The sequence below is a fragment of the Urocitellus parryii genome, chromosome 5 (genome assembly GCF_045843805.1).
Source record: "Urocitellus parryii isolate mUroPar1 chromosome 5, mUroPar1.hap1, whole genome shotgun sequence".
NCBI classification, from domain to species: domain Eukaryota; kingdom Metazoa; phylum Chordata; class Mammalia; order Rodentia; family Sciuridae; genus Urocitellus; species Urocitellus parryii.
The window spans coordinates 93,921,253-93,944,998 of record NC_135535.1 but is presented as its reverse complement, the minus strand read 5'-3'; the positions used below and the strand labels follow the sequence as shown (position 1 = coordinate 93,944,998).

General features: G+C 37.2%; 1 protein-coding gene across 1 annotated transcript in view; it reads left to right on the top strand.

Moving 5' to 3' along the window:
- The first annotated feature begins 9,480 nt into the window (after positions 1-9,480).
- Positions 9,481-23,746, top strand: part of Dera (deoxyribose-phosphate aldolase) — a 110,726-nt gene continuing 96,460 nt past the window's right edge. The window contains exon 1 of the mRNA XM_026391924.2: positions 9,481-9,577. Within this exon, the coding sequence (XP_026247709.1) occupies positions 9,547-9,577 (31 nt within the window). The 5' untranslated portion in view covers positions 9,481-9,546. The remainder of the gene's footprint in view (positions 9,578-23,746) is intronic.

The window sequence follows — 23,746 nt, the reverse complement described above, 5'->3', positions numbered from 1 at the left end:
TGCCCTTCCTACTCCTCCCTGCTTTTACACTTTTCTCCATCAGCCCTAGAAATTCTGGCTGACAATCCACTGCCTTACGTGGTTAGTTATCCAAGGAATCTACCAACTACTGCTCTTGTAAACCGTAGGATAGGGACTCTATCAAATGAAAGTGAACTGGATAAAACAATTGTTACTATAAGTACCACATACAGCAACGTACATGCATTCATTCATCTAGCAAATATTCATAGCTTAGTACATTACCAAGTTCTCTTCTAGACTCTAAGCATATAACAAATAAAGCACAAATAAGTTCACTTCCTTCTGAGCTTAAAATGTGAAGTACTTCTAACTCCCAAGCCAAGTAGATTCTTAGAAGCTTCAAGATAAAATATATTACACATTCCTAAAGCTTTAAGTTTCTTTTGTTTTGCTTTTGGTATGGGGCTGGGATAAACCCAGGGGTGTTTAATCATATCCCTGGCCCTTTTTAATTATTTTTTTCATTTTGAGACAGGGTCTCCCTAAGTTGCTGGGGCTCTGCAATCTTCCTACCTCAGCTGCTCAAGCTGCTGGAATTACAGACATGCACTGAGAGCTTCAATTTTTATTGAAAAGAAGAGTAGGGGTAGGAAGACAATTTGGCAATTTAACATTTATAATAAAACATAAACAGGTACAGCATGCAAAATTTATGTGGTTAAAAAGTACTTAATACTTTAAAGATAATTTTACTTTTTAAGAACCAGTTAGGACTGTGGATCCAAATTGACATACACAATTCATCTCTTATTCCCTAGGTTGGTGCCTCTTTAGAATTTGTTCACATAATCATCATTCAATGAACTTGTTAAAAATACTGATTGCAGTATCTAAAGATTCTGATTCAGTAGGGCTACAGTGAAGCCTAGAATCTGCTTCAGAAAAATAGTTCAACAAAACCCATCATTACATACAGCTACAATGTGCCAATAGAAAAAAATGTTGAGAAAGAAAAAAAAATAGAATAAAGTTTTTGGTAATTCCAGTGTAGCAGTCTGTAGACTTTCTTTCTTTCTTTCTTTTAAAGCATTAAGCAATTGCATTGCTTCTTTTTTTAATTTTTTTTTAGTTGTCGATGGACCTTTATTTATTTATTAATTAATATGTGGTGTTGAGAATCGAACCCAGTACCTCATCCATGCCAGGCAAGCGCTCTACCACAGAGCCACAACCTCAGCCCCTGTAGACTTTCTTAGGGATACTTGGGAAGTTTCAGAAAGTATTTATTTATTTATTTATTTGTTTAGGTACTGAGGATTGAACCCAGGGGCACTTTACCACTGAGCTACTCCCCAGCCCTTTTTATTTATTTTGAGTTGCTTTTAAGACTTTATTAGAGTTGCTGAAGCTGCTTCTCGAATTTGCAATTCTCTTGCCTCAACCTGAGTCACTGAGATTATAGCCATGCACCACCACACCCTGCAGGAGGCAATATTTAAATGGGGTCTTTATAAAATGAAATTTGAGAATGACTCTCCAATAATATATTTTTTAAAAGCCTTTTTACAGTCTACCCATTCTTAATTTTGTCGAGCTAACATACTCTTAAAACTATAGAGATTAATCCCAGATTGGCAGTGTCTACAGATCAATTTCAAAAATTCCTTCAGAAATTCTCATCAGAACTGGTGCAGTGGTATATGCTCGTAATCCAAGCAACTCTGGAAGCTGAGGCAGAGAAATTGAAAGTTTGAGGCCAACCTGGGCAATTTAGCAAGACCCTGTCTCAAACAAAGAATAAAAAAGGGCCAGGAGTATAGCTCAGTGGTAAAGCTCTCCTGGGTGCTTCAATCTCTAGTATCAAAAAAGAAAAGAAATTCTTATTAGATTTATTGACAAAATGCTAGTTTTTTATATGTTTCTTTTAGATATAGACAATAGAGTATATCTATTAACACATTATTCCTATATGGAGTATAACTTCCCATTCTTGTGGTTATATATGATATGGAGTTACACTGGTCATGTATTCCTATATGAACACAGGAAAGTTATGTTTGATACATTCTACTGTCTTTCCTATTCCCATCCCCCCTCCCTTCTCTTCATTCCTCTTTGTCTAACCCAATGAACTTCTATTCTTACCCCCAAGCCTTACTGTGTGTTAGCATCCACACATTAGAGAGAACATTTAGCCTTTGGTGTTTGGGGATTGCTTATTTTACTTAACACGATAGTCTCCAGTTATATCCATTTACCAGCAAATGCCATAATTTCATTATTCTTTATGGTTGAGTAATATTCCATGTTGGATATATACCACATTTTCTTTATCCATTCATCTGTTGAAAGGCACCTAGGTTGGTTCCATAGCTTAGCTATTGTGAATTGAGCTGCTATAAATTTGGTGTGACTGAGTCACTGTATCTTTGGGTATACACCAAGGAGTGAGTTAACTGGGTAAAATTGTGGTAACATTCCAAGTTTTCTGAGGAATCTCCATACTGATTTCTATAATGATTGCACCAATTTGCAGTCCCACTATTTGTATTCCTTTAATTTTTTTCTTCTAATTGCTCTGGATAGAGCAATGTATGAGTGTGCCTTTTTCCTCATGTCCTTGCTAACATTTATTATTACTTGTATTCTTGCTAATTGTCATTCTGACTGGAGTGAGATGAAATTTCAGTGTAGTTTTAATTCGCATTTTTCTAATTGCTAGTGATATTGAACATTTTTCCATATATCTGTTGACTGATCATGTTTCTTCTTTTGTGAAGTATCTAGGTCTTTTGCCCACTTATTAATTGGGTTATTTGTTTTTTGGTGTTGAGATTTTTGAGTTCTTTATATATCTTAGAGATTAACACTCTATCTGAGGAGCAGGTGGCAAAGATTTTCTCCCGTTCTGTAAGCTCTCTTTTCACTTTCTTGATTGTTTCCTTTGCTGTGAAGAAGCTTTTGAATTTGATACCATCCAATTTATTGATTCATGATTTTATTTCTTGCACTTTTAGAGTCTTGTTGAAGAATTTTGTTCCTAAGCCAATATGATGAAGAGTTGGGCCTACTTACTTCTAGTAGGTGAAGGGTCGTTCAATTTTAGTATATGTACTGCTGAAGCGAGCACTCCAAAAAAAAAAATTTTTTTTTGAGGCTACTGTGAATGAGTTAGTTTTCCTAATTTCTCTTTCACTTGATTCATCACGGATGTACAGGACCACAGTTGATTTATGGGATATTAATTTTATATTCTGCTATTTTGATAAATTCATTTATGAGTTCTAGAAGTTTTTTTATGAAGGTTTTTGGGTCTTCTAAATATTGAATCATGTTGTTGGTAAATATGGATAGTTTGAGTTCTTCTTTTCCTATTTGTATTACTTTAATTTCTTTCTTCTAATTGCTCTGGTTAGAGTTTCAAAGGCTGTTGAACAGAAGTACTGAAAGAGGACATCCTTGTATTCTTCCAGTTTTTAGAGGGAATGCTTTCAATTTTTCTCTAGTTTGAATTGTGTCAGCCTTGGGTTTAACATGTATAGCTTTTACAATTTTGAGGTATGTTCCTACTATCCCTAGTTTTTCTAGGGTTTTGAACATGAATGGATGCTGTATTTTGTCAAATGCTTTTTCTGCATCTATTGATATAATTATGTAATTCTTGTCTTTAAGTCTATTGATGTGAGGAATTACATTTGCTGGTTTCCATATGTTGAACCAAACTTGCATGCCTGGTATGAACCCCACTTGATTGTGGTGCGCTATCTTTTTAATGTCTTTTTGTATGCTCTTTGCCAGCATTTTGTTAAGCGTTTTTGTGTCTATGTTCATCAGGGATATTGGTCTGAAGTTTTCTTTCCTTGATGTGTCTTTGTCTGGTTATGGTATCAGGGTGATACTAGCTTCATGGAATGAGTTTGGAAGGATTCCCCCTTTTCTATTTCATGGCATAATTTGAGGAGAATTGGTATTAATTTTTCTTTGAAGGTCTTGTAGAACTCAGCTGAAAATCCCTCTGGTCCTGGACTTTTCTTTGTTGGTAGGCTTTTCATGGCATCTTCAATTTCATTGCTTGAAATTGATCTGTTTAAATTTTCTGCCAGGCACAGTGGTGCACGCCTGTAATCCCAGCAGCTCAGGAGGCAGAGACAGGAGGATGGCGAGTTTAAAGCCAGCCTCAGCAAAAGCAAGGTGCTAAGTAACTCAGTGAGACCCTGTCTCTAAAGAAAATACAAAATAGGGCTGGGCATGCGGCTCAGTGGTCTATTGTCCCTGAGTTTGTCCTTAGTACTCCCCCCCAAAACATTTCTTTCTATGTCCTTCTGATTCAATTTGGGTATGTCACAAGTCTATAGAAATTTGTTAATGGCATCAAGATTTTCTATTTTATAAGAGTATAAATTTTCAAAATAGTTTTCTGATTATTATCTGTAGTTCAGTAGTATCCATTTCATCACAATTTTATTAATTTGAGTTTTCACTTTTTCTTTGTTAGCTTGGCAAAGGGCTTATCAATTTTATTTTATTTTTCAAAGAACCAACTAATGTTTCATTGATTTCATTAATTTATTTTTGTTTGTTTCAATTTCATTGTTTTTAGTGCTGATTTTAATTATTTCCTATCTTTTACTGCTTTTAGTGTTGATTTCGTCTTCTTTTTCTAGGGCTTTGAGATGTAATGTTAAGTTATTTACTTGGTAACTTTCTAATTTTTAATGAATGAACTCAATGCAATGAGCTTCCCTCTTAGAACAAACTGCCCTCTTAGTGCTTCAGAGGTTTTGATATGTTGTATTTCTATTCTCATTTGCCTCTGAGTATTTTTTAAAATTTCATCCCTGATCTCTTTTGCTATCCATTGGTCATGCAATAGTGTATAATTTAATCTCCGGGTGTTAGAGTAGCTTCTATTTTTCATTTTATTGTTGATTTATAATTTCATTTCATTATGATCTGATGGAATGCAAGATATTTTCTCTATTTTTTTGTATTTGCTAAGAGTTGCTTTGTGGTCTAAGATATGCTGAGAAGCAAGTGTATTCAGTTATTGATGGATGAAATATTTTATATATGTTTGTTAAACTACTAATTTTATTTTTTAGTTCCATACCTTCTTTATTTAGTTTTCTGGAGGTTCTATCCAGTGGTGAGAGAGGTATTTTAAAGTCACCCAGTAATATTGTGTTGTGGTCTATTTGATTCTTGAAATTGAGAAGGGCTTATCCAATGTACATAGAAGCTCCATTGCTTGGGGGCATAAGTATTTACAATTGTTATGTCTTGCCTATGTGTAATTTCATAAGCAGTATGAAACATCCTTCTTTGTTCTTTCTGATTAACTTTGACTTGAAGTCCACTTTATCTGATATGAGGATAGAAACCTCTATTTATTTATGAGATCCATGTGAATGATATGTTTTTTTCCCATTCTTTTACCTTCATTCTGTGGATGTCTTTGCCTATGAGGTGAGTCTCTTGGAGACAGCATGTTGTTGAGTCTTGTTTTTAAATTCAGTCTGTCAGTTTATGTCTTTTGATTGATCAGATTAGGCCATTTACATTCAGTGTTATTATCGAGATATGATTTTTATTCCCTGTAATTTTGATTTATTTCTGGTTTTAAATTTGTATTAGTTTCTCCTTTGATTGGCTGTTCTTCTAGTGTAGTATTTCCCTTTGCTGTTTTCACTTTTATTTTCTATTTACCTATTAGGGGATTAAACACTGATTGCGTTAAGACTCTCACAACCCAATCATTTTTCCTCTGAACCTCTTGCATTGTCTCACAAGTGAGCTTTTGGGGGTACCTCACATCCAAACCATCTACAATGTTAATTATCATAATTAACAGAAATGATATGATCAGTTATTGCCTACAATAAAACACAATATGTTTTCAAAAGGGTTTACAATTTTGAATGGTGAACAGGGAGAGAACAGAAGTGATGTAGGATGTGATGAATATGAAGGAAGAGTAGAGAAGATATAAGTAAAAAATTAAAGGAAGGGTGAAAAAGAGAACAGTCAAGATCGGCTATTAGCAAAAGAAAACAGAGAAAGAGAATAAAGGGAAACATAAATGAAAGAAAAAATTTATAAAGTAAAACTTAAAAAAAAGTAATTAAAGAAATTAAAATACACTAAGCAAACATCTTAGTCTTCAAAAAACTGATCCTTGAAAAATAACTGGCTTAAAAAATTCTAGAAATGAGAAAAAAAAAAGTGAATATGTATAAATGTCCATGAACCATTAAGGTCACAATTAAACAGAGAAAAGAAAATAGGAGAAAAGAAAAAAATCTCAATGAAAATTTAAAGAATTATTTCTATTGGAATTCAAAAGATTCTCAGCTTCCCTTCTCAGCAGTGTTAGGTAGGGTCATCTGGAGCATGATACTTGCTCCACGCTCAGGGTGGAGTTGCTAGTGTGAGAACTAGAACCCCAGGCTTTTTGCTGAATGCCAGTTCTTCAGGAGATTTAAATCAGCACCTCCAGGGCCTAGAGATTGTGGGTCCACATTGCAAGACTGCACCCCAGGGATCCTCCCTGGGTTCCACTTATGTGGTAGAGGAGCCACTTCTTAGTCCACCATGTCTTCTGTGACCCCATGTTTCCTGGTCTTGGGTTCAGCCTCCCAACTCAATCTATCCCACCTTCACCCTTTTGAATTCCCAGCCAGGAATTTGAGAGACCTACAATTCAAGAGACTAGTGCCTCTCCCAGCTGGGCCTGTAAACAGCCAGATTGGAGGGGGAGGGGTGGAGCTGTGTGGGTTTCCATGACCAGGTAGTCAGTCCCCTATGTAAACCGCTTTCCATGTTTGATTTTCTCCTCATAACTTAAACACACTCTATGTCACACAATGTGGGTTTGCCAGCTCTGTATTTCTGGCCAGACTGGGGTTTGCTAGTACTTAGCTCCCTCAGTGAACTATCCCTGCACCTCCACATGCAACCAGGAGAGATTTGCCTTCTTTCCAACACAACGATATTGTGCAGCACACGTTTTAGTTTAGTCAGGCTGTGTCTTTGATCTCTAAACTCTCTGTACCCAGACATGCCTAAGGCCTCCTAAAAATATGTGTTCCTTTAGTTCCCTTGTCCCTCCACTTTACTCACTAAGGGACTGCTCTGGCTGGTGTCTCTGGCTGTGGCAGTGGCTATGCCACTGGGGATTTCTTATTATATCCAACCTCCCAAGACCCCAATCTGATTTGAATGTCCAGTATTAAATTCCAAAAAAGGTCCCTCATTTTTTTTTTTTTCACCCACCTTGCTGAGAATCTGCCTGTCTGCTTTCTTGGTTTCAGGCCACATAGTAGCCAGGAAAGCAACCATCTCTAATCCGCCATCTTGAAACCCTCCCAAAATACTAATTTCAGGTGGCTTTACTGATTTTAGTTTAGGGTTTTTTTTTTTTTTTTTCCCGTTAAGCTAGGATATCACAGTTTAAATAATAAATTTATGTTATACATGGATTCATAACAAATGGCTTGGAATCTGGCTTGGAGTTGTATCTATCCCTGATAATGGAATTCCATTTCTTGTTTTTGATTCTTTTAGGAGTGTCAGTGGTCTCAAGAGCTAAAATCCACCAGGAATATACCTGTGGATTGACAAAGTGTGACTTGTTCACCATAGAGAACCATTAGGGGTCTCTGTAAGATGGTGTTACAAACAGGATTTGGGTTTGTGTGGGAGGTTTGGGGAAGGTTAAGGGAGGCAGGCTTTCTCATGGATTGGATTTGGCAGAAAATGGTGATAATTGTATGATAGGGTTTCATATTTATCCAAAACATAGGAAGAATGGAGTGAGGCTAAACTCATGGGAAAATAAGTGGCAATCATCTGTATTAGCTGGGATAAGAGCTATTTGGTCATTTTTTTTGTGGATTGTACAATATTCACAGTTTTTTCCGTGTTCAGATATGATCACAAGTTGCCTTGTTTTTGATTCATGTTGGTCACAGTGGCCTTGGCTGATGTTGGTATTTTGTAAAAGTGCTTATTATGTTCATCTAGGGAACAATGGTCTGGTTGTAATTTCTAGCCTAGCTCCAGGCTTTTCAGGGTCTGCTTTTCTCCCAGGATTAAATAAAAATAAAGGTAAAAGCTATTACATATATGAATCCATAATATTCAGCAGTTGCTGTATGTGAATAAGTCTGAAAGGCAGCTCAATGTAAGGGAGTAAAGGCAGGATTATTTTCCTTTTAGCTCGATTATAGCTAACATTAATGGCTTTCATTTATTGAACACTTACTATGTGCCATGCTATGTACTTGGTGCTTTACAGGTGTATAGTTTTGCAAATCAAATACTTTTGATCATCTCCATTTTGCAGATAAGTATTCCTAGAATCTTCTAATCATTAAGTAGAATACCTGGCATTTTAATAAGTTTGGGCCTTTTTGGAGTCCACCATTTTCCCACTGTATTAGCATGCCTTTCTCTACAGAACTTGTTGTCTGTAAGTGTGGCAATATAATATAGAACTGGCAGGATTTTCTTGAAACTCAAATGCTTTCATACATCTAAAAGGATCTAGAAAAATAATTGCCTCATGGTAAACAGGCCACAAATGAGAGTTTTTTTTTTTTCCTCCTCTTTCCATAGAACTCGATGCCTCTGATTATGAGGGCAGATAAATTGGCTAGTAACTTAAGATGAAGTTGTTGAGTGCCACCAGACAACCTTAGTATCACAGAATCATAGAATTTTAGAGATTGAAGAAGTTTAGAGATCAAAAAAATTGTCAAGATTATCTCTTACAGATGAGGAAAAGGAAGGTCAGCAGTGTGCTTGATCTGTGCCATATCACATATTTAATTATCATTGGAGCTAGGCTGAGAACCAGGTCTGTCTTAGGCCCTTGGTTTTTCAGGCCACATAGCTGTTCTTTCACGGATTTCAGAAGTCACAGTGTGCTTTGGTGCTCTGGATTGCTCCTTGGTTGCTCTCACATATCTAAAGGATCACTGATGACATTTCAGATTAGAGCTCAGGCGCTTGGACAGAATTTGAGGGCTACGTGTGTGGGTGGGGTAGGGGTTTCCTCTTCCCTATTGTCATGTAATTTTACAGTTAAAAGTTCCTTTATATACATATATTTCAGCGCAGTTGGGCAACTTCAGCTAATTTATTTTTCTTGGGTTATTCTAGGTTCCCAGGGGTGCTCTACCACTGGGCCACATCTCCAGCCCTTTTTAATTTGAGACCGGGGCTTGATAAATTGCAGAGGCTGACCTCGAACTGGAGATTCTCCTTCCCCAGCCTCCCGATTTCCTGGAATTTACAGGTCTACCCCATCGAGTCCAGCTTAGCAATTTAAACGGGTTTTGGGAGCATTGCTTCCGGGAGCTAGGCAGTGCCGGGGGCGCGCACCCGGGGCGGGGTAGTAGGGCACCGAGGAAGGTAGGACCTGGGGCAGGGAAGGGCAGAGGCCAGACCGTGCTGCGGAGGCTGGAGTCGCGGGAGCGGCGGGGGCGGGGCTAGGCGGCGCGAGAGGGGCCGAAGGCGGAAGCGCTGAACGCGAAGTGCGGCGGGAGCGCAGTGGCCGGCAGCGCCGTGGCGGCCAGCGTCATGGCTGCTCACACTCGGGGCACCGAGCTCGGTAAGGGCCCCCGGGTCGCCTCCTTTCTTTTCCGCGCTTCCCGTTCCGCTGTGTTTCGCGCGGGGCCCACGCCGGCCGAGCGTCCGCAGAGGTTCCCGGCGGCCGGGAAGCGGTGGCGCCGGCGGCGGCGACCCTAGGCAGAGGCGGAGCCCCCTGAGCTCCGTGGCCTGGGCGCCCTCGCCTGGTTCCTGTGAGCGGGAGGAGTGGGGAAGGATTGGTTTGCATCTTTCGCCCTAGCAGTTCACCTCTTAACTCTCTGGTGGCCAACAACAGCAAAACCCCAAATAAAACCAGACAAAAACTCTGCTTTCCCCCTTTTAATTCAATACGTATGCGATTTAATGCTGGATTTCTAAAAATAATTTTTAACATAACTCTCTCTAAAATGGCCTTTCTCCCCCAGGTACCAGGCTGGTTGGAAAAGTAGTCATGGCTCTGTGCAAAAAATATAGCATCGTAAATTGTGTATGATCTTAGCTGTTTATCAAAATTGTAAAAGGGCCTGTATTTTACCATTTTTCACTTATTGTTTGCTGGTCCAAACCCAAGGCCCTGCCTAGCATGTGCTAGGCAAGCATTCTACCACTGAGGTACACCTCCAGTTTCCGTCTTTCCTCTTATTGGTATTAGTTCAGATGTTACTGGTTAGAAAGCTTATTTTATATTTCCTAAACGAAAAATTTGTAATTCACATAAGGTTGGTGGTTTAAATATATAACTTGGCTAGCTTTAATATTCTGAATCTTTAACTTATTAGCGATATGATTTTTTTTTTTACAGCATTCCAAGTTTCTTTATCTGTAAAATAGTTATTACAAAGGTATTTACCTCATGATCTGGAGAATAAATAAGAAGATACATGTAAATTGGTACATCGTGGGTGCATAGTAAGAGCTAAATAAATAATAGTGTGTAAGAAAGTTCTGTTTTCAGGGACTTATTTTTCGAAAATTCATAGAGGTACTTTAAAAATGATGATTCTTATTAAACAATTGTAACTTTAAGAGTGGAATTTTTGTTGAGTGTTAGAGTCTAAATCTGCTTTTATAGACAGTTAATTTCTTCATGAACTACATTCTGTTTTAGTCACTCCTCTCCAGAAGAAGTTCTATCTCTGGAAAATAAACTTTAACAACAAATGAGTATTTGCTAGATTGGAAGATCTTGAAAGATGGATGGGGGCTAGAGTTGTAGTGTTTTGGTATTTCCAAGGATACTGGCTATGTGACTAGGTCACAATGAGGATATGCCATAATTTCCCCAAAACTTAAGTTTTAAGATTTTTCTTTCAAGTAATACAATTAAAGTATTGTTACTTTTAGTTTGCAAGAATTTAGAATCACTTTCATTTATTTGTTGAAGAATAATTGTATAGACAAAACAAATGCTTTTTAGAATAAATGTGATTTTCATGCCCCTTTTTAAATGATCATAGCTTTGTTTTTATTATTTTCTTCATTAAAATCAGATATATTGCAAGGGAGTTTTTCCTTAACTGGTATTTACCTTTAATTCAGAGAGATTTGGCCTCAAATACTAAAGTAAGCTATTTGAATTATTTATTTACTAGGGGAAAATCATTCAGTATTAATTTATTCATAGTATTGATTGATGAGTTTTATAGTGTTTTGTAATTGAAAATCCTTTTAATGAACAGTGCAGCTAATATTTTAGATGAATTAACTTTCTTATAAAAAGAAATTGATGTTTATTGTAAAAATTTTAGAAAATACAGTTGGCACAAGAAAGACTAGAATTATTCGTGATCTAATAATTGTAATGTTTATTTTAGTGGACTATATATACTTCTAGTTCATGGACTTAAATAAAAAGATTTGAGATGAAATCTGACCCTCATGATAAAAACCCTGCAATGAAAAAATTTTTAGCATGGCATTTGGACATACCAAGAGGTTTTCCAAATGGGGAATAGACCCTCTAATCTTGATGTTAGAAAGTGGAGCCCAGCATTCTGAGATTTACCAAGTCATCTGAGTGATTCTAAGTTCAGTTTTGAGAACCACTCTATCATATCTCTGTGGCCCTCCCTATTCCTATTACACCTTCTGTGGTCTATTAAAATTAATGGATATCTTCTCTCTTTTCCTAGACTTCTCTTAATTTTGCCTAAAATGTAGGTATCACAGGGGCGGTGATCTTCCTTTTGTTTGCTTATGTATCCCAGGCACTTGGTTAAAATAGTTTCTGTAACACAGATGACCCTCAGAAATATCCTTGAATGAAGGCATAAACTTAGAATTACTTCCTGCTTGGGGACCTTGGGTATCCACCTGGGCCCCAACATGGGGACAGGTTCAGTAAAGTACTGTACCTTCTTCCTCTTTCTAAATGTTTTTAAAATTCAGTTTTGTGACTTTTGTCTTAAAGGTGTGTCAAGAGGCTTTTAAAAGATGGACCTAGTGTTGCTTCGTTTCAAACGTATTCTTAATAGTTTTCTGAGGAAAGTGGAATATCTCTTCAGTTGTACACAAGATGTAAACAGTTTAAGGAATCTGTGAATTTCAAGTGAGAAATGACTAATATCATCTTTCCAGAATATTCATTATCATAATTATTGAGATAGAGGACATTAAAGTTTATCTTTAGCTGGGTGTGGTGGTGCATGCCTATAATCCCAGCAGCTTGGGAGGTTGAAGCAGGAGGATCCAAGTTCTGAGCCAGTCTCAGCAACTCCAGGAGACCCTAAGCAACTCCAGGAGACCCTGTCTCTAAATAAAATCACAAAAGGGCTGGGGATATGGCTCAGTGGTTAAAGACTCCTGGCTTCAATCCCTTGATACCAAAAAAAAAAAAAAAAAAAAAAAAGTTTGAGTTAAAAAAACCAATCTCTACTTAAAAGAATAAGGTAGCATATTCTTTACTAAGTGTGTGAAAACTCTTCATTCATGTGGTCAAGTAGAATTGAAAATTTTTAGATTTCTACAAGGAATTTCTCAAGTGCAGTTAACTTGAGTTTTTTTTTAAACAATGCAATCGATTAATTTGTGTTTATGTCAATGTTTTTTCTTCTTAATACTTACAATATATATTCGTGGATGTGGTGGTGCACACCTGTAATCCAAGTGATTCGAGAGGCTAAGGCAGGAGGATTGTAAGTTCAAAGCTAGCCTCGGCAATTTAGTGAGTCTCTAATCAATTTAGCAAGACCCTGTCATAAAATAAAAAATAAAAAGAGTTGAGGGGGCTGGGGTTGTGGCTCAATGGTAGAATGCTTGCCTAGCGTGTGTGAGGCACTGGGTTCAATTCTCAGCATCGCATATAAGTGAACAAAATAAGGAATAAAGGTCCAAATAAAATAACATCAACTTTGTAAAGAGACAGGCCAATTAAAGGCAATGTGTAATTCTGAACTAGATCTTTCTGAAAGATCCAAAACTGGAAAACTGGCTACACTTGGAGTAAGCAGATTAGACAGTAGTAAGATACCAATGCCAATATTATCACTTTGACAGAGTCAAAGTACATGATTCCTAATGAGGAAAATGTCCTTATTTTTATGTGATCTATCCTGTGATATTTATCTTGATGGATTTATTTTTCTCTCATGGAGTAGTGATTATAAGCCATAATAATAATTTTTTTAACTTTGAAACAATCTCAAACCTTTAGCAGAGTTTCATATACCATACAAAGAATTTTTCCCTCTGAACCATTTGAGGAAAATGCGTGATTGACATTGGATTCCACCAACCCTGGATACTTTAGTATTTCCTGCTTATAAGCTAATATTTTTTTGTGGTTAGATATAAGTTATGCCTCTTTCCCAGGAATACCACAGAAATTATGCTGTTTTCTCATTGCATCTTGGTGGTAGCACATGATTTTGATTGGTCTCATAATTGGTGATATTTTGATCACTTGAATAAGATGGTATCTGCCATGTTACTCCACTGTAAAGTTAAGTTTTAGCCTTTGTAATTAATATGTATTTTATGGTAGGTACTTTGAAACTAGTTAGGTATCTTTTTCCTCTGCCAACTTTAATTAATAGTTATTTATTCAATTACAATTTTTTAAAAAGTATTTTTTATAGTAGATTGACACAATACTTTCATTTTATTTTATTTTTTTAATGTGGTGCTGAGGACTGAACCCAGTGCCTCACATATGCTAGGCAAGCGCTCTACCAACTGAGCTACAAACCCAGCCCAGTTATTTATTTATGTTATTATGTATTTGAGGTTTCTTATCTTCCCAATTAATTATAATTGTTAACTATTATTATTTACTTTAATACTCAAGTCTTTTCAGATTTTGATAGTAGTAGCTCCTTCTAGCTGACTTCTCTTCCTTTTTTTTTGGTGCCAGGAATTGAACCTAGGAGTACTTAATCACTGACTCACGTCCCCAGCTCATTTTTTAAATTTTGAGACAAAATCTCATTAAGTTGCTTAGGACTTTGCTGAATTTGCTAGGGTTGGCTTTAAGCTTGTGATCCTCCTGTCTCAGCCTCCCAAGTTGCTGGAATTACAAACATATACCACCATGTCCCACTTTCTCTTTCTTTAATAATTTAATTAAAACAATTTTTTTTTTTTGTTAGTACTGGGGATTGAAACCACTGAGCTACATCACTGGCCCTTTTAATTTTATTTTTGTTTTGAGACAGGATCTCACTAAGTTGCTCAAACTGGCCTTGAACTTGTGATCCTTCTGCCTTAGCCTCCAGAGTAGTTGGGATTATAGTTGTGTGCTATCATGTCCAATTGCTACATTTCTTCTTCTTTTTTTGTTTTTAGTGGTGCTGGGGCTTGAACCCAGGGCCTTGTGCATGTGAGGCAAGCACTCTACAAACTGAGCTATATCCCCAGCCCCCTCTTTTTTAAAAAAAAAAAAATTATTATTATTATTATATATGACAGTAGAATACATTTTGACATATTATACATTGATGGAGTGTAATTTCTCTTTTTTCCAGTTGTACATGATGTACAATCACACTGGTTGTGTAATCATATGTGCACATAGGATAATAATGTTTGATTCATTCTACTATCATTCCTTTTTCCATATACCCACCTCTCCTTTCACTCCCCTCTAATTATAAAGTACCTCTGTTCTTCCGTAGCTGTCCCTCCCCCCAACTGCTACATTTCTTCATTTCTGTCTCAAGGTGTTTCAAGCATATCTTAAATTTTCTGTTCCCATACTGGAGCCTGTTCGCCAAGGAACATTTTTTCAGTGGATAATGATATTAAGAAGCTAAGTTCTGAATATTAGGTATGCTGTAGTAACTGGGATGTCCCTGTTCCTAAGCCCCTCAGTTAGCAGAATTGAAAAATGTATGTGTATGTACTCGTGTGATGTGTGTGCACGTGTTCAGCAACACAAATTTACTTCTGTATCTACCTATTATTATTCTATCAGTATCTCTCTATATCAGGAAAGCCAAGAGTTCACTAAGAGGTGTGTCTAGTTCTGGTCCAACACTATAGGTTTTATTCCATCGTTCTCCCTTTTCATATATGAAACTCTCCTCATGCAGGGCCACACTTCTTCTACCCCCAGTCAAGTTTCTTCTTAACTGTCTCAGACTCTGACACCTGAGTTGGCCAGCTCTCCCCATCTTGCTTGCCCTCCACCCCCTTGCAACAAGCTGCTGTCTGCATGGATATCCATCCCACTTACCCTAGTCATTGTCTGTGGCCCTCTGTGCCAGGCTGCCTTTCCATGTGGATGATCTCAAGGGCCTGCCTAGGCTTTACTTTCCTTATCTGGCAGCCCCTTCATGCAGAATCTCTCCTTATGACTAGACTCTGAGCTGCCCCATGTGTGGGTGTCCTCTTCACCTGTTTGGGTTCCTATAAACCCACTCTGGGTGTGGGGTATCCCCATTCCAACCTGGTTCAAATGCCTGTCTTGTTCACCTCCCTCATTTTTATCCCACTGGTTTAGGGTATTTGCTTAGGAAGGGAGGGAGAAAAGGGCCAGAATAAAATTTAAAATTTTACTTTTATACACATAGGAACATTCAATGTGGAGTGCCTAGTGTTCTGGCACTTGGTAATGGATACCAAGGAGAGACTAACCTGGTTTCTGCTATCCCTGAGCTCATTCTTGTAAATCATATTATACACTATGATAAAGCTGACAATAGAAACATGGTAGGAAAGATAAAGATGAAGTCACTGACAGTCCAGGGGAGGTGTTTTTTTTTTTGGAAGGGATATTTCTGGCAGGGAATAACTTGTACAAGGACACTAAGCAAAAGCAGCCTGGCATGTTTCATTAAATATAGGAAACCCAATTTTCAGATTTTTGATGTAATCTTCTCATTATATTATAGTGGCTAAGAATATTTTAGTGAAGAAAAATCCTTCTATGTATGAAATACATACAGAGTCAACATAGTGGCTGTGTACATTTTTAGATTTTAAATGGTACATCCTTTTATGAAAGCTTACTTTCATTCTACTTTGAAGTCTTTTACCTTTTGATTGTAAGCTATCTTTTGTTATTCTGATCTTGCTTTGATAAATAGAAAAACTATAAAGAAATAATTTGAATTTGTTGTATAATTAAATAATTAAAAGTCCTCCATGGTGCCTGCTAAGTTAAAAAACATTTTTTAAAAGCAGCTGAGCTCTGTGGATTTTAATTATTAGGAAGGAAGGCAAACTTCAAGCACTCATTTAAAATGGGATGCCTCTGCCAGGAAAGAAAGACTAGTAAATGAGACAGCAGACAGAGCCCTTGAGGATGTGATTTAAACATGTCACTAGAAATTGTTTAAGTGGAGAGTTCTGGCCCTTTTAAAACACTGTCTGTCACTTGAGGATTGGGTCACCTTGAAATGTGTTCATCTTTGAGTTAAAGGCATAAAAAGACACTTTGAAAATTTTCAGTCAACTTTGCTGTGTGTTGTGTGTCTACGGATGTACCGCTCCTCAGCCTGCCTGAGCTGTAACAGTCAGTTCCCTGGAAACCAAAGTGGTTGCAAGAGAAGGATAAATGTTTAATCTCAGCTCCGGCAAACTGTACAGATTTTTTAAAATGTTGAGACATTCGGGTTTCAACTTCTAGCTCTCTGTATAGTCAGGCCTTTCTCCCCCAAAGCAATGCCTGAGATAAAAGTAGCTGCTGGTAATTACTTCCTAAAAAGGTGCCACTTAGCTGGTGCCAGGTTCTTTTAGAATGTGGTTAATGATGTCAAATTGTTGTCTTTAAAATCTGGAAAAATATCCTAATTAACTGCTCTTATCCCTGATTCTGATAAGCTTTTCAGCTGAACACTTTGTGGACACCTGCCCTAACATTCAAGATAGATAGGTGTGTGTGTGTGTGTGTGTGTGCGCGTGCATGCGTGCAGGTATGTACAATTTGACTTTGAACTAGGTATCTGGCATGCTTAAGGTACAGAGACTCCTAAATTACTATTATTCTTTTCTTGATACCAGGGACTGAACCTAGGGGTGCTTAACCACTTACTGACATCCCCGTCTCTTATTCTTTATTTTGAGAAACATGATCTCACTGGGTTGCTTAGGACCTTGATAAATTGCTGAAGCTGCCCTTGAACTTGAGATCCTCCTGCCTTAGCTTCCCAAGTTGTTGGGATTACAGGCACAGGCCGCCATGCACTGCAAGACCCCTAAATTCTAATGTAGAAATCCTTTAGTAAATATTGCTTCTTACAAACATTTCAAATGCTATTTTGTAAGAAAATTTAAGAGTGTTACATTTATAATGCTACCTTAAAAAAAACATATAACAGAATTTTGTAGCAGGAAGGCATCTTATTTATCAGTCCTACCTCCTTCTGTTAACAGAGGAGTAAACTGAAACCTAGGGAAGTTAAATCTATGATCACATGACTGGAGACAATACTGAATTTGAAACTCAGGCTCTCTCTGATTGACTTTAATCTGTTGCATTACCTCCTTCTCTACCATCCTTCTGTGTTTCTATATCAGCATCATCTGAGAGTCCTGTTAAACATGAAGATTCCTGAGCCCCAAATAGCTTTAATTGTTTGCATTGTGGGGAGAAGGCCAGGAACCTGCATTCTACAACTCTGTCATGAACACTGCAGATTCAGAATTCTGATGTAAGCTGTAGTCATAGATTAATTAGAGATTCAGAGACTCTTTACTTTATATCATTTTGACAAATTCTGTCATTCTTATCTTTATATCTATGTATATCATTTTTCTATTTAGTAAGCAAAATTTCTGTAAGCAAATATGGGGAGAAGTTAATCTTTTATTTTCTGATTGAAGTAAGTGAGAAAATTTTGATAAAATGGACATGAAAGCATATCAGAAGGATCAGGAGGTGAGGCAGTTATGTAAGTACCTATTGAGAGGTGCACAGTATCCAACAAGAAGCATGCTTTATTCAAAGATGCCAATGACTGATGGAAATACGGTGTTCTTTATGATCATTTTGGAAATTGACATGGGAGTATTTAAGGATCTCCAATTAGCTGTAGATATGAGATTGTTTACCAGCAAAAAGTAATTAGTTCTCTGGGAGGGAAAATATTTTTATTTTCTCTGAATATTGTGAATTAAGTTTGTGTTGTGGACTCTGGGGAGGGAAAGAAGTTGTAATGATCTTCACTGCAATGGATGAAGGAGCTCAGTTGTGCTGTATGTATTGCAGTTTTGAGGGAGATTATTTCTTTCAGTATGTATGGAGAAACTTCAGTGCTTCTGTTAATTTTCCAAGGAAGAATCCCATTTATTTTAGTTTTGTATCTCTACAAAGTTTAGTTTCCCTGACCCTCTCCTTACCTTCAAAAAAATTTTGGACTTGTCTTTAAGCAGTCATTACCAATTTAGCATCCCTAATCCAAAAATCCAAAATTCATAATATTCCAAAATTCAGAACTTTCTGAGTACTGACATGATGCCAGAAGTGGAAAATTCCATAACCGACTTCATATGATTACTTGTAGTCTACACTGAGGTGCACTAAAAAATATTGTATAAAATTACCCTCACGCTCTGCATATATGAATCACAATAAGGACTGGGATGTAGCTGAGTGGTAGAACATTTGCCTAGCATGTGTAAAGCCCTAGGTTCACTCCCTAGTACTACAAACAAACCCCAAAACAATAAAACCCCCAAAACTATAGAAACATGAATGAATTTTATACATAGACATGGATCCCATCCCCCACATATGTCATTATGTATGTGTGTATATGCACATATTTGAAAACCCCCAAAATTCAAAATCTGAAACACTTTTTGTATCAAACATTTTGGATACCTTATCTGTATTACATATCCTCAGACTCACTCATTGAACACATAGAGAACAACTACTACCCTCTGTGTCTTCATCAAGCATATAAGAACTACTGGAGTTGGGGAAACCTTGAGATGCTTTATTTCTCTCATCAAATTTTAAAATATTTTTGGAGAGAGAGCTCTTTTTTAAGGAAAGCAAACTTTCCCACCAACAGGATATGCGGTTGCCCTATTTGAAATGATTGACTAGTCAACTTTGCAACTCTTGGATACTCATTTAAAAGTACAGTAGTCCTCCCTTATCTATGGGATGCCTGACCCCAAGTGTCATGTCTGAAACCTTTTTTCCAGTACCTAAATACATACCTATAATAAAGTTTAATTTAAAAATTAGGCTCAGAAGGAGATTAAGAATAACAAATAGAGCAATTATAACAATATGCCATATGTTATATGAAAGCAGTCTTTCTCTCTAAATATTGTATTATACTTACTCTTATGATGATGTGAGATGATAGTTAAAGGAAGCACTTTATTGTTTGTCTTGAGCATTTCTGAATTGCCAACATCACTATTCCTGTGTTTTGAGGCTACTTTAAAGTATGGGTTACTTGAACACAAGCATCCAGTACAGCAACAGTTGATCTGATAAGTAAGACTGCTACTAAATGACTAAAGGGCAAGTAGCATATACAATGTGGATACACTAAACAAAAAGGCATGATTCATGTCTTAGGCATATAATAGGAGTTTTATCAGGGAAAACACCTCCATATTTCTGCCTCCAGGAAGAAAAAAATAATAATTTTTGTCTGCAGATGAATACTGTGGTTGACTGTGTATAGTGTTATGCTAGTAATTACATAATATAGTGAACTTGTGGGTCATGTGAGTAGCATGTGAAGTCCAGAAAATAGGCATTGTTGCTGATAATGCTCAAGAACATCTCAAAGTAAAGTTCTTTCTATGTCCTAAAGTTAAATCATTTTATTGCTTGACAATAGTTACTTTAACAAATCAAGTTGAAATTAGACATCTTGTGGAAGGAATGCCAGAGAGTCTGAATGCATTGTGGTTTAACTGGGAGAGATACAGGATTAGGACCAATGCAGGACTGGTACCCAGGTACAGGAGTCCTAGTTTTTGGTGGTACCTGGCCATTGACATTACACAGAAGACCTCAGTTTGCTGGCTTGTATTTTCCAAATTTGTCAAACAGACACATTACAAGTTCATCAGTTCCACTATGATGGCAGATGTTGATAATGGCAGTTTGTGTGTGGAGACAAGGCATATGTAGAAATTCTGTACCTCTGCTTAGTTTTGCTATAAATCTAAAACTGCTGTAAATCAGTGTCCTCAAAACAAAAACCAGACAGATGATCTTGAGAATCCCTCTAGTTTCTGAATTTCTTTGAGACTTCATATTACTTAGAATGGTCATCCAGTAGAATTGTAAATCAGGGGTGTTACCTGGTCTTGGAGTTCAGATCTTTTTCTTCCTTCTCTGGCCAGCGCAGTCCTCTGGATTTCAAGACTCAAAGTTCCAGTGGTCAATTTATATCCTACCCCCATTTTTTATTGATTGAATGTGACTGAACACTTTGCTATGTTTTCCTTCTCTTGTTTCATGAATGTATCATAAATCTTTATGTGAGTAGAGCCTTTATTTTGTATTTGTTCATCTGCCTGGCAGAGTATTGATTAAATCTTAATGTTTCTTCCATAAAAATATGTCGTTGATGCACCTCTTCCTCCTATTCCTAGGAAGGCTCATTCTGTCATACACGTAAATCACAATGGTAGCATCATAGCTAGTTTTTTTACATCTGGGTTTTGTTAAATTTTAATTTATTGTTGTTTTCACATAGAACAAAATTTATTTATCTTCTTATTTATTAAAAATATGTATTTTTACTTATTATTATAGTCTGTTTTTAGCCAAAGGAAATGAATTAGTTGGTGGGAGTAGCCAAATAATGTCAGCAAGTATATAAATTAAGTTAACCAGGTGGGAATTCTCAAGACTGGAAATAGAAATGTTTGATAAGTTCTGGAAAATTGTGAGTCAAGTAATCAGATTGTGAAGTATATTTTTTACTCTCAAGAACATTTATACAGCATTCTAGAAATAACTTGGGTCTTGGAATCATAGATACTTGTGTTTCTGTTATAACTCTGACAGGTACTGTGTGAACTTGAATACTTAATTTAGTCTCTGAGCTATAGAATGGACCTAGTCTCAACCAGGAAGAATATAGTATGAATATTATATGAGAATATTATATGAGAGTTAAATAATTCTTGAGCAATAAATAGATGGTAGCCTTATTCATAATTCCAATTGCTTTTATATTGTCTTCTTGAAATAATTACTTTCATTATTTCACCTTTTCCTTGTAGGTCTGCTTGTTCTCTGTTGGATTTTCTACCATTGGTCTCCTAAGATACCTTGACTTCTTCTGTGGTACCTACTTATTTTGGTCTTATTGTGGCTCCCTACCTTCTAGGTACCATGCCACTTGTTCCATACCTCATTTAATATTCACAGTTGCTGGGCTGGAATTGTAGCTCAGTGGTAGAATGCTTGCCTAGCATGGGTAAAGCACTGGGTTGATCCTCAGCACCAATAAAAAACAAAATAAATAAAGGTTAAATTCTTTAGCTTTATTTATCACTTGTTTTTTTGGTACCAGGAATTGAACCTAGGAGTGCTTAACCACTGAGCCACATCCCCAGCTCATTTTTATTTTGTATTTTAAGAAGGTCTTGCTCAGTTGCTGAGGTGACTTTGAACTTGCAATCCTCCTGCCCCAGCCTCTAAACTGCTGGGATTACAGTGCTGTGCCAGCTTGCCTGGCTATTTGTCCCATTTTAAAGTATAAAAAGTCACAAATCATAGGTAGAAGCATGAGGATTTGACTTTAAAGTTCAATTTCAAGAAAGGAAAAAGGATGTATTGAATAGCTACTGTTATATATTATATATGACTTTCATCATTGTCTTGGTACCTTGTGATTTGCAGAAAAAAAAATCCTCTTCAGATCCCTGTTTACCAGTCTCATGCTGCCTTTTCTAGGAACTTAATATGGCCTATGAATATGACCTGATGAATCAAGCCCACATACTTTGCTCACTCTCTGAAGTGACCCCATTCCTGTTACCACCTCTGTCTCTCCTCCACATATGTACTCTCAGGTACTCAGCTTTTGTTAGGCTGGCTTGGTCTTTGGTTTTATTCTTTGGGGGGCTGTTGCTCTGTTTGGAATGCCGATGGACATTATCTTCTCTGCTGTTTGAGATTATCTCTGACCTTGGAAGTCAAGCTTACATCCTTCCACTTTTTTGAAACTTTCTCCAATTTCTCTTGTCTTTTTTAAAAATTGCAGTTGTGGGGATTGAACCTAGGGCCTCACACATGCTAGACAAGTCCTGTATTACTGAGCTACGCCCCTAGCATCCTTACATTTAAAAACAAGAAACAAAAATACAAAGTGTTTATATACAAAGTGTTTAAAATTCAAGTGTTTATATATTTACCTTTTGGTTTGTGTGGTATACGTGATATGGGTGTAGAGTGAGAAGAACAGGAAATGGCTAGGGATGTGGATCCTTAACCTCTGAATAGTTGAGTGTCAGCTGATGTTAGGGAGAGCCCTTAGGAAGTAGGGGGAATTCTGTCTCTGGGTCACCAGCTTCTTGCTGTAGGCTTTCCCCACCTCTAGGAGTCAACTTCCAGGGTGCTTTTCTCTATTAAATACTGTCTATTAAATGCTGGAGAATAGAAAATTTACTTCCTCCTAAGGTAGGAAAAACTGATGGTATAAAGAGCTACTTTTCTTGGAAAAGAAAACTTTAAGAGGGGAATGATACTTTAACTATTTAAACTATTTAACCAAAGGGAATATTTGGTTGTGGGGAGCCTACTTGCTATCCCTGCAATCTTGCCATTTTGATTTGTGTCCACTGTTTCTTTGTACATCTGACTTTAAGTACCTTTCTCAGCTTTCTGGTTCTGTCGCTGTTAAATTCTGCCCTGAAGACAGGAACAGGCTTCTTTGTGAAAATTGGACAAGATCCAGCTTCTTTAGAGAACTACCCTGGTCATATGACTTCGCCTCTGCTTGGGTTCACTTGGGTCATTGGAGCAACAGTGGCATGCTTGTGTCCCTGTGGTGCTACACAAGGGAGAATGCCACAGAGTTATTGTAGAACTAACTCAGACTAACTTCTGAGTGGGCACATCTAATGACTTCTCTTTGGAAGAAGGATGGTGCTTAAATGTTTTTGATAACTTGTCACAGAACATCTGAAAGCAATGGGAAAACCAGCCACCTTGTCAAAACCTGTGCCACAAAAGAACTTCCTGAGGAGAAATTGCAGGAGATCAGGTGCTGTGGGAAAGCAATGTTTTGAATCAGTACCCAGCAGGTGGCGATTGCCACTCTCATTCAGTTCAGAACAGATATTCCCAGACAGTGTTGGCAGTCACTGTGCTCCATAATGTAGCGGGGCTCTGTTTGTTTTTGGAAACAATATCAAACTCAAGCCCTGTCTGCTTACAGTTAGAGAATTTTAGCACATGTTAGATGCCTGCTGTTTAAGGGGTACACCTACATCTCAGGCTCCTTCTGCCTATGTGTGTGCTTAAATATATATTTAAGCATAGTAAAGGTGTTGCTGGAGAGCATGAGACTGGTAAGGAGGGATCTAGAGAGCATTTAATTTTTTTCTGCAAATCAAAGGTTAGTGAGATGATGATATAGGCAAGTATAATATGTACAATAGCTGCACAATACGGTTTTTTCTCTTTTTCTTTCAAAATTAGCTCACTTTAGTTTCAAAGGATGTTCTCTTATCCCAGTTTGAGAATGAAGTTATGTAGTTGTTGGATACCTTGATTAAAATTTTCTGCAAATAAATCTATATGGTGGCATGGTTATTCATT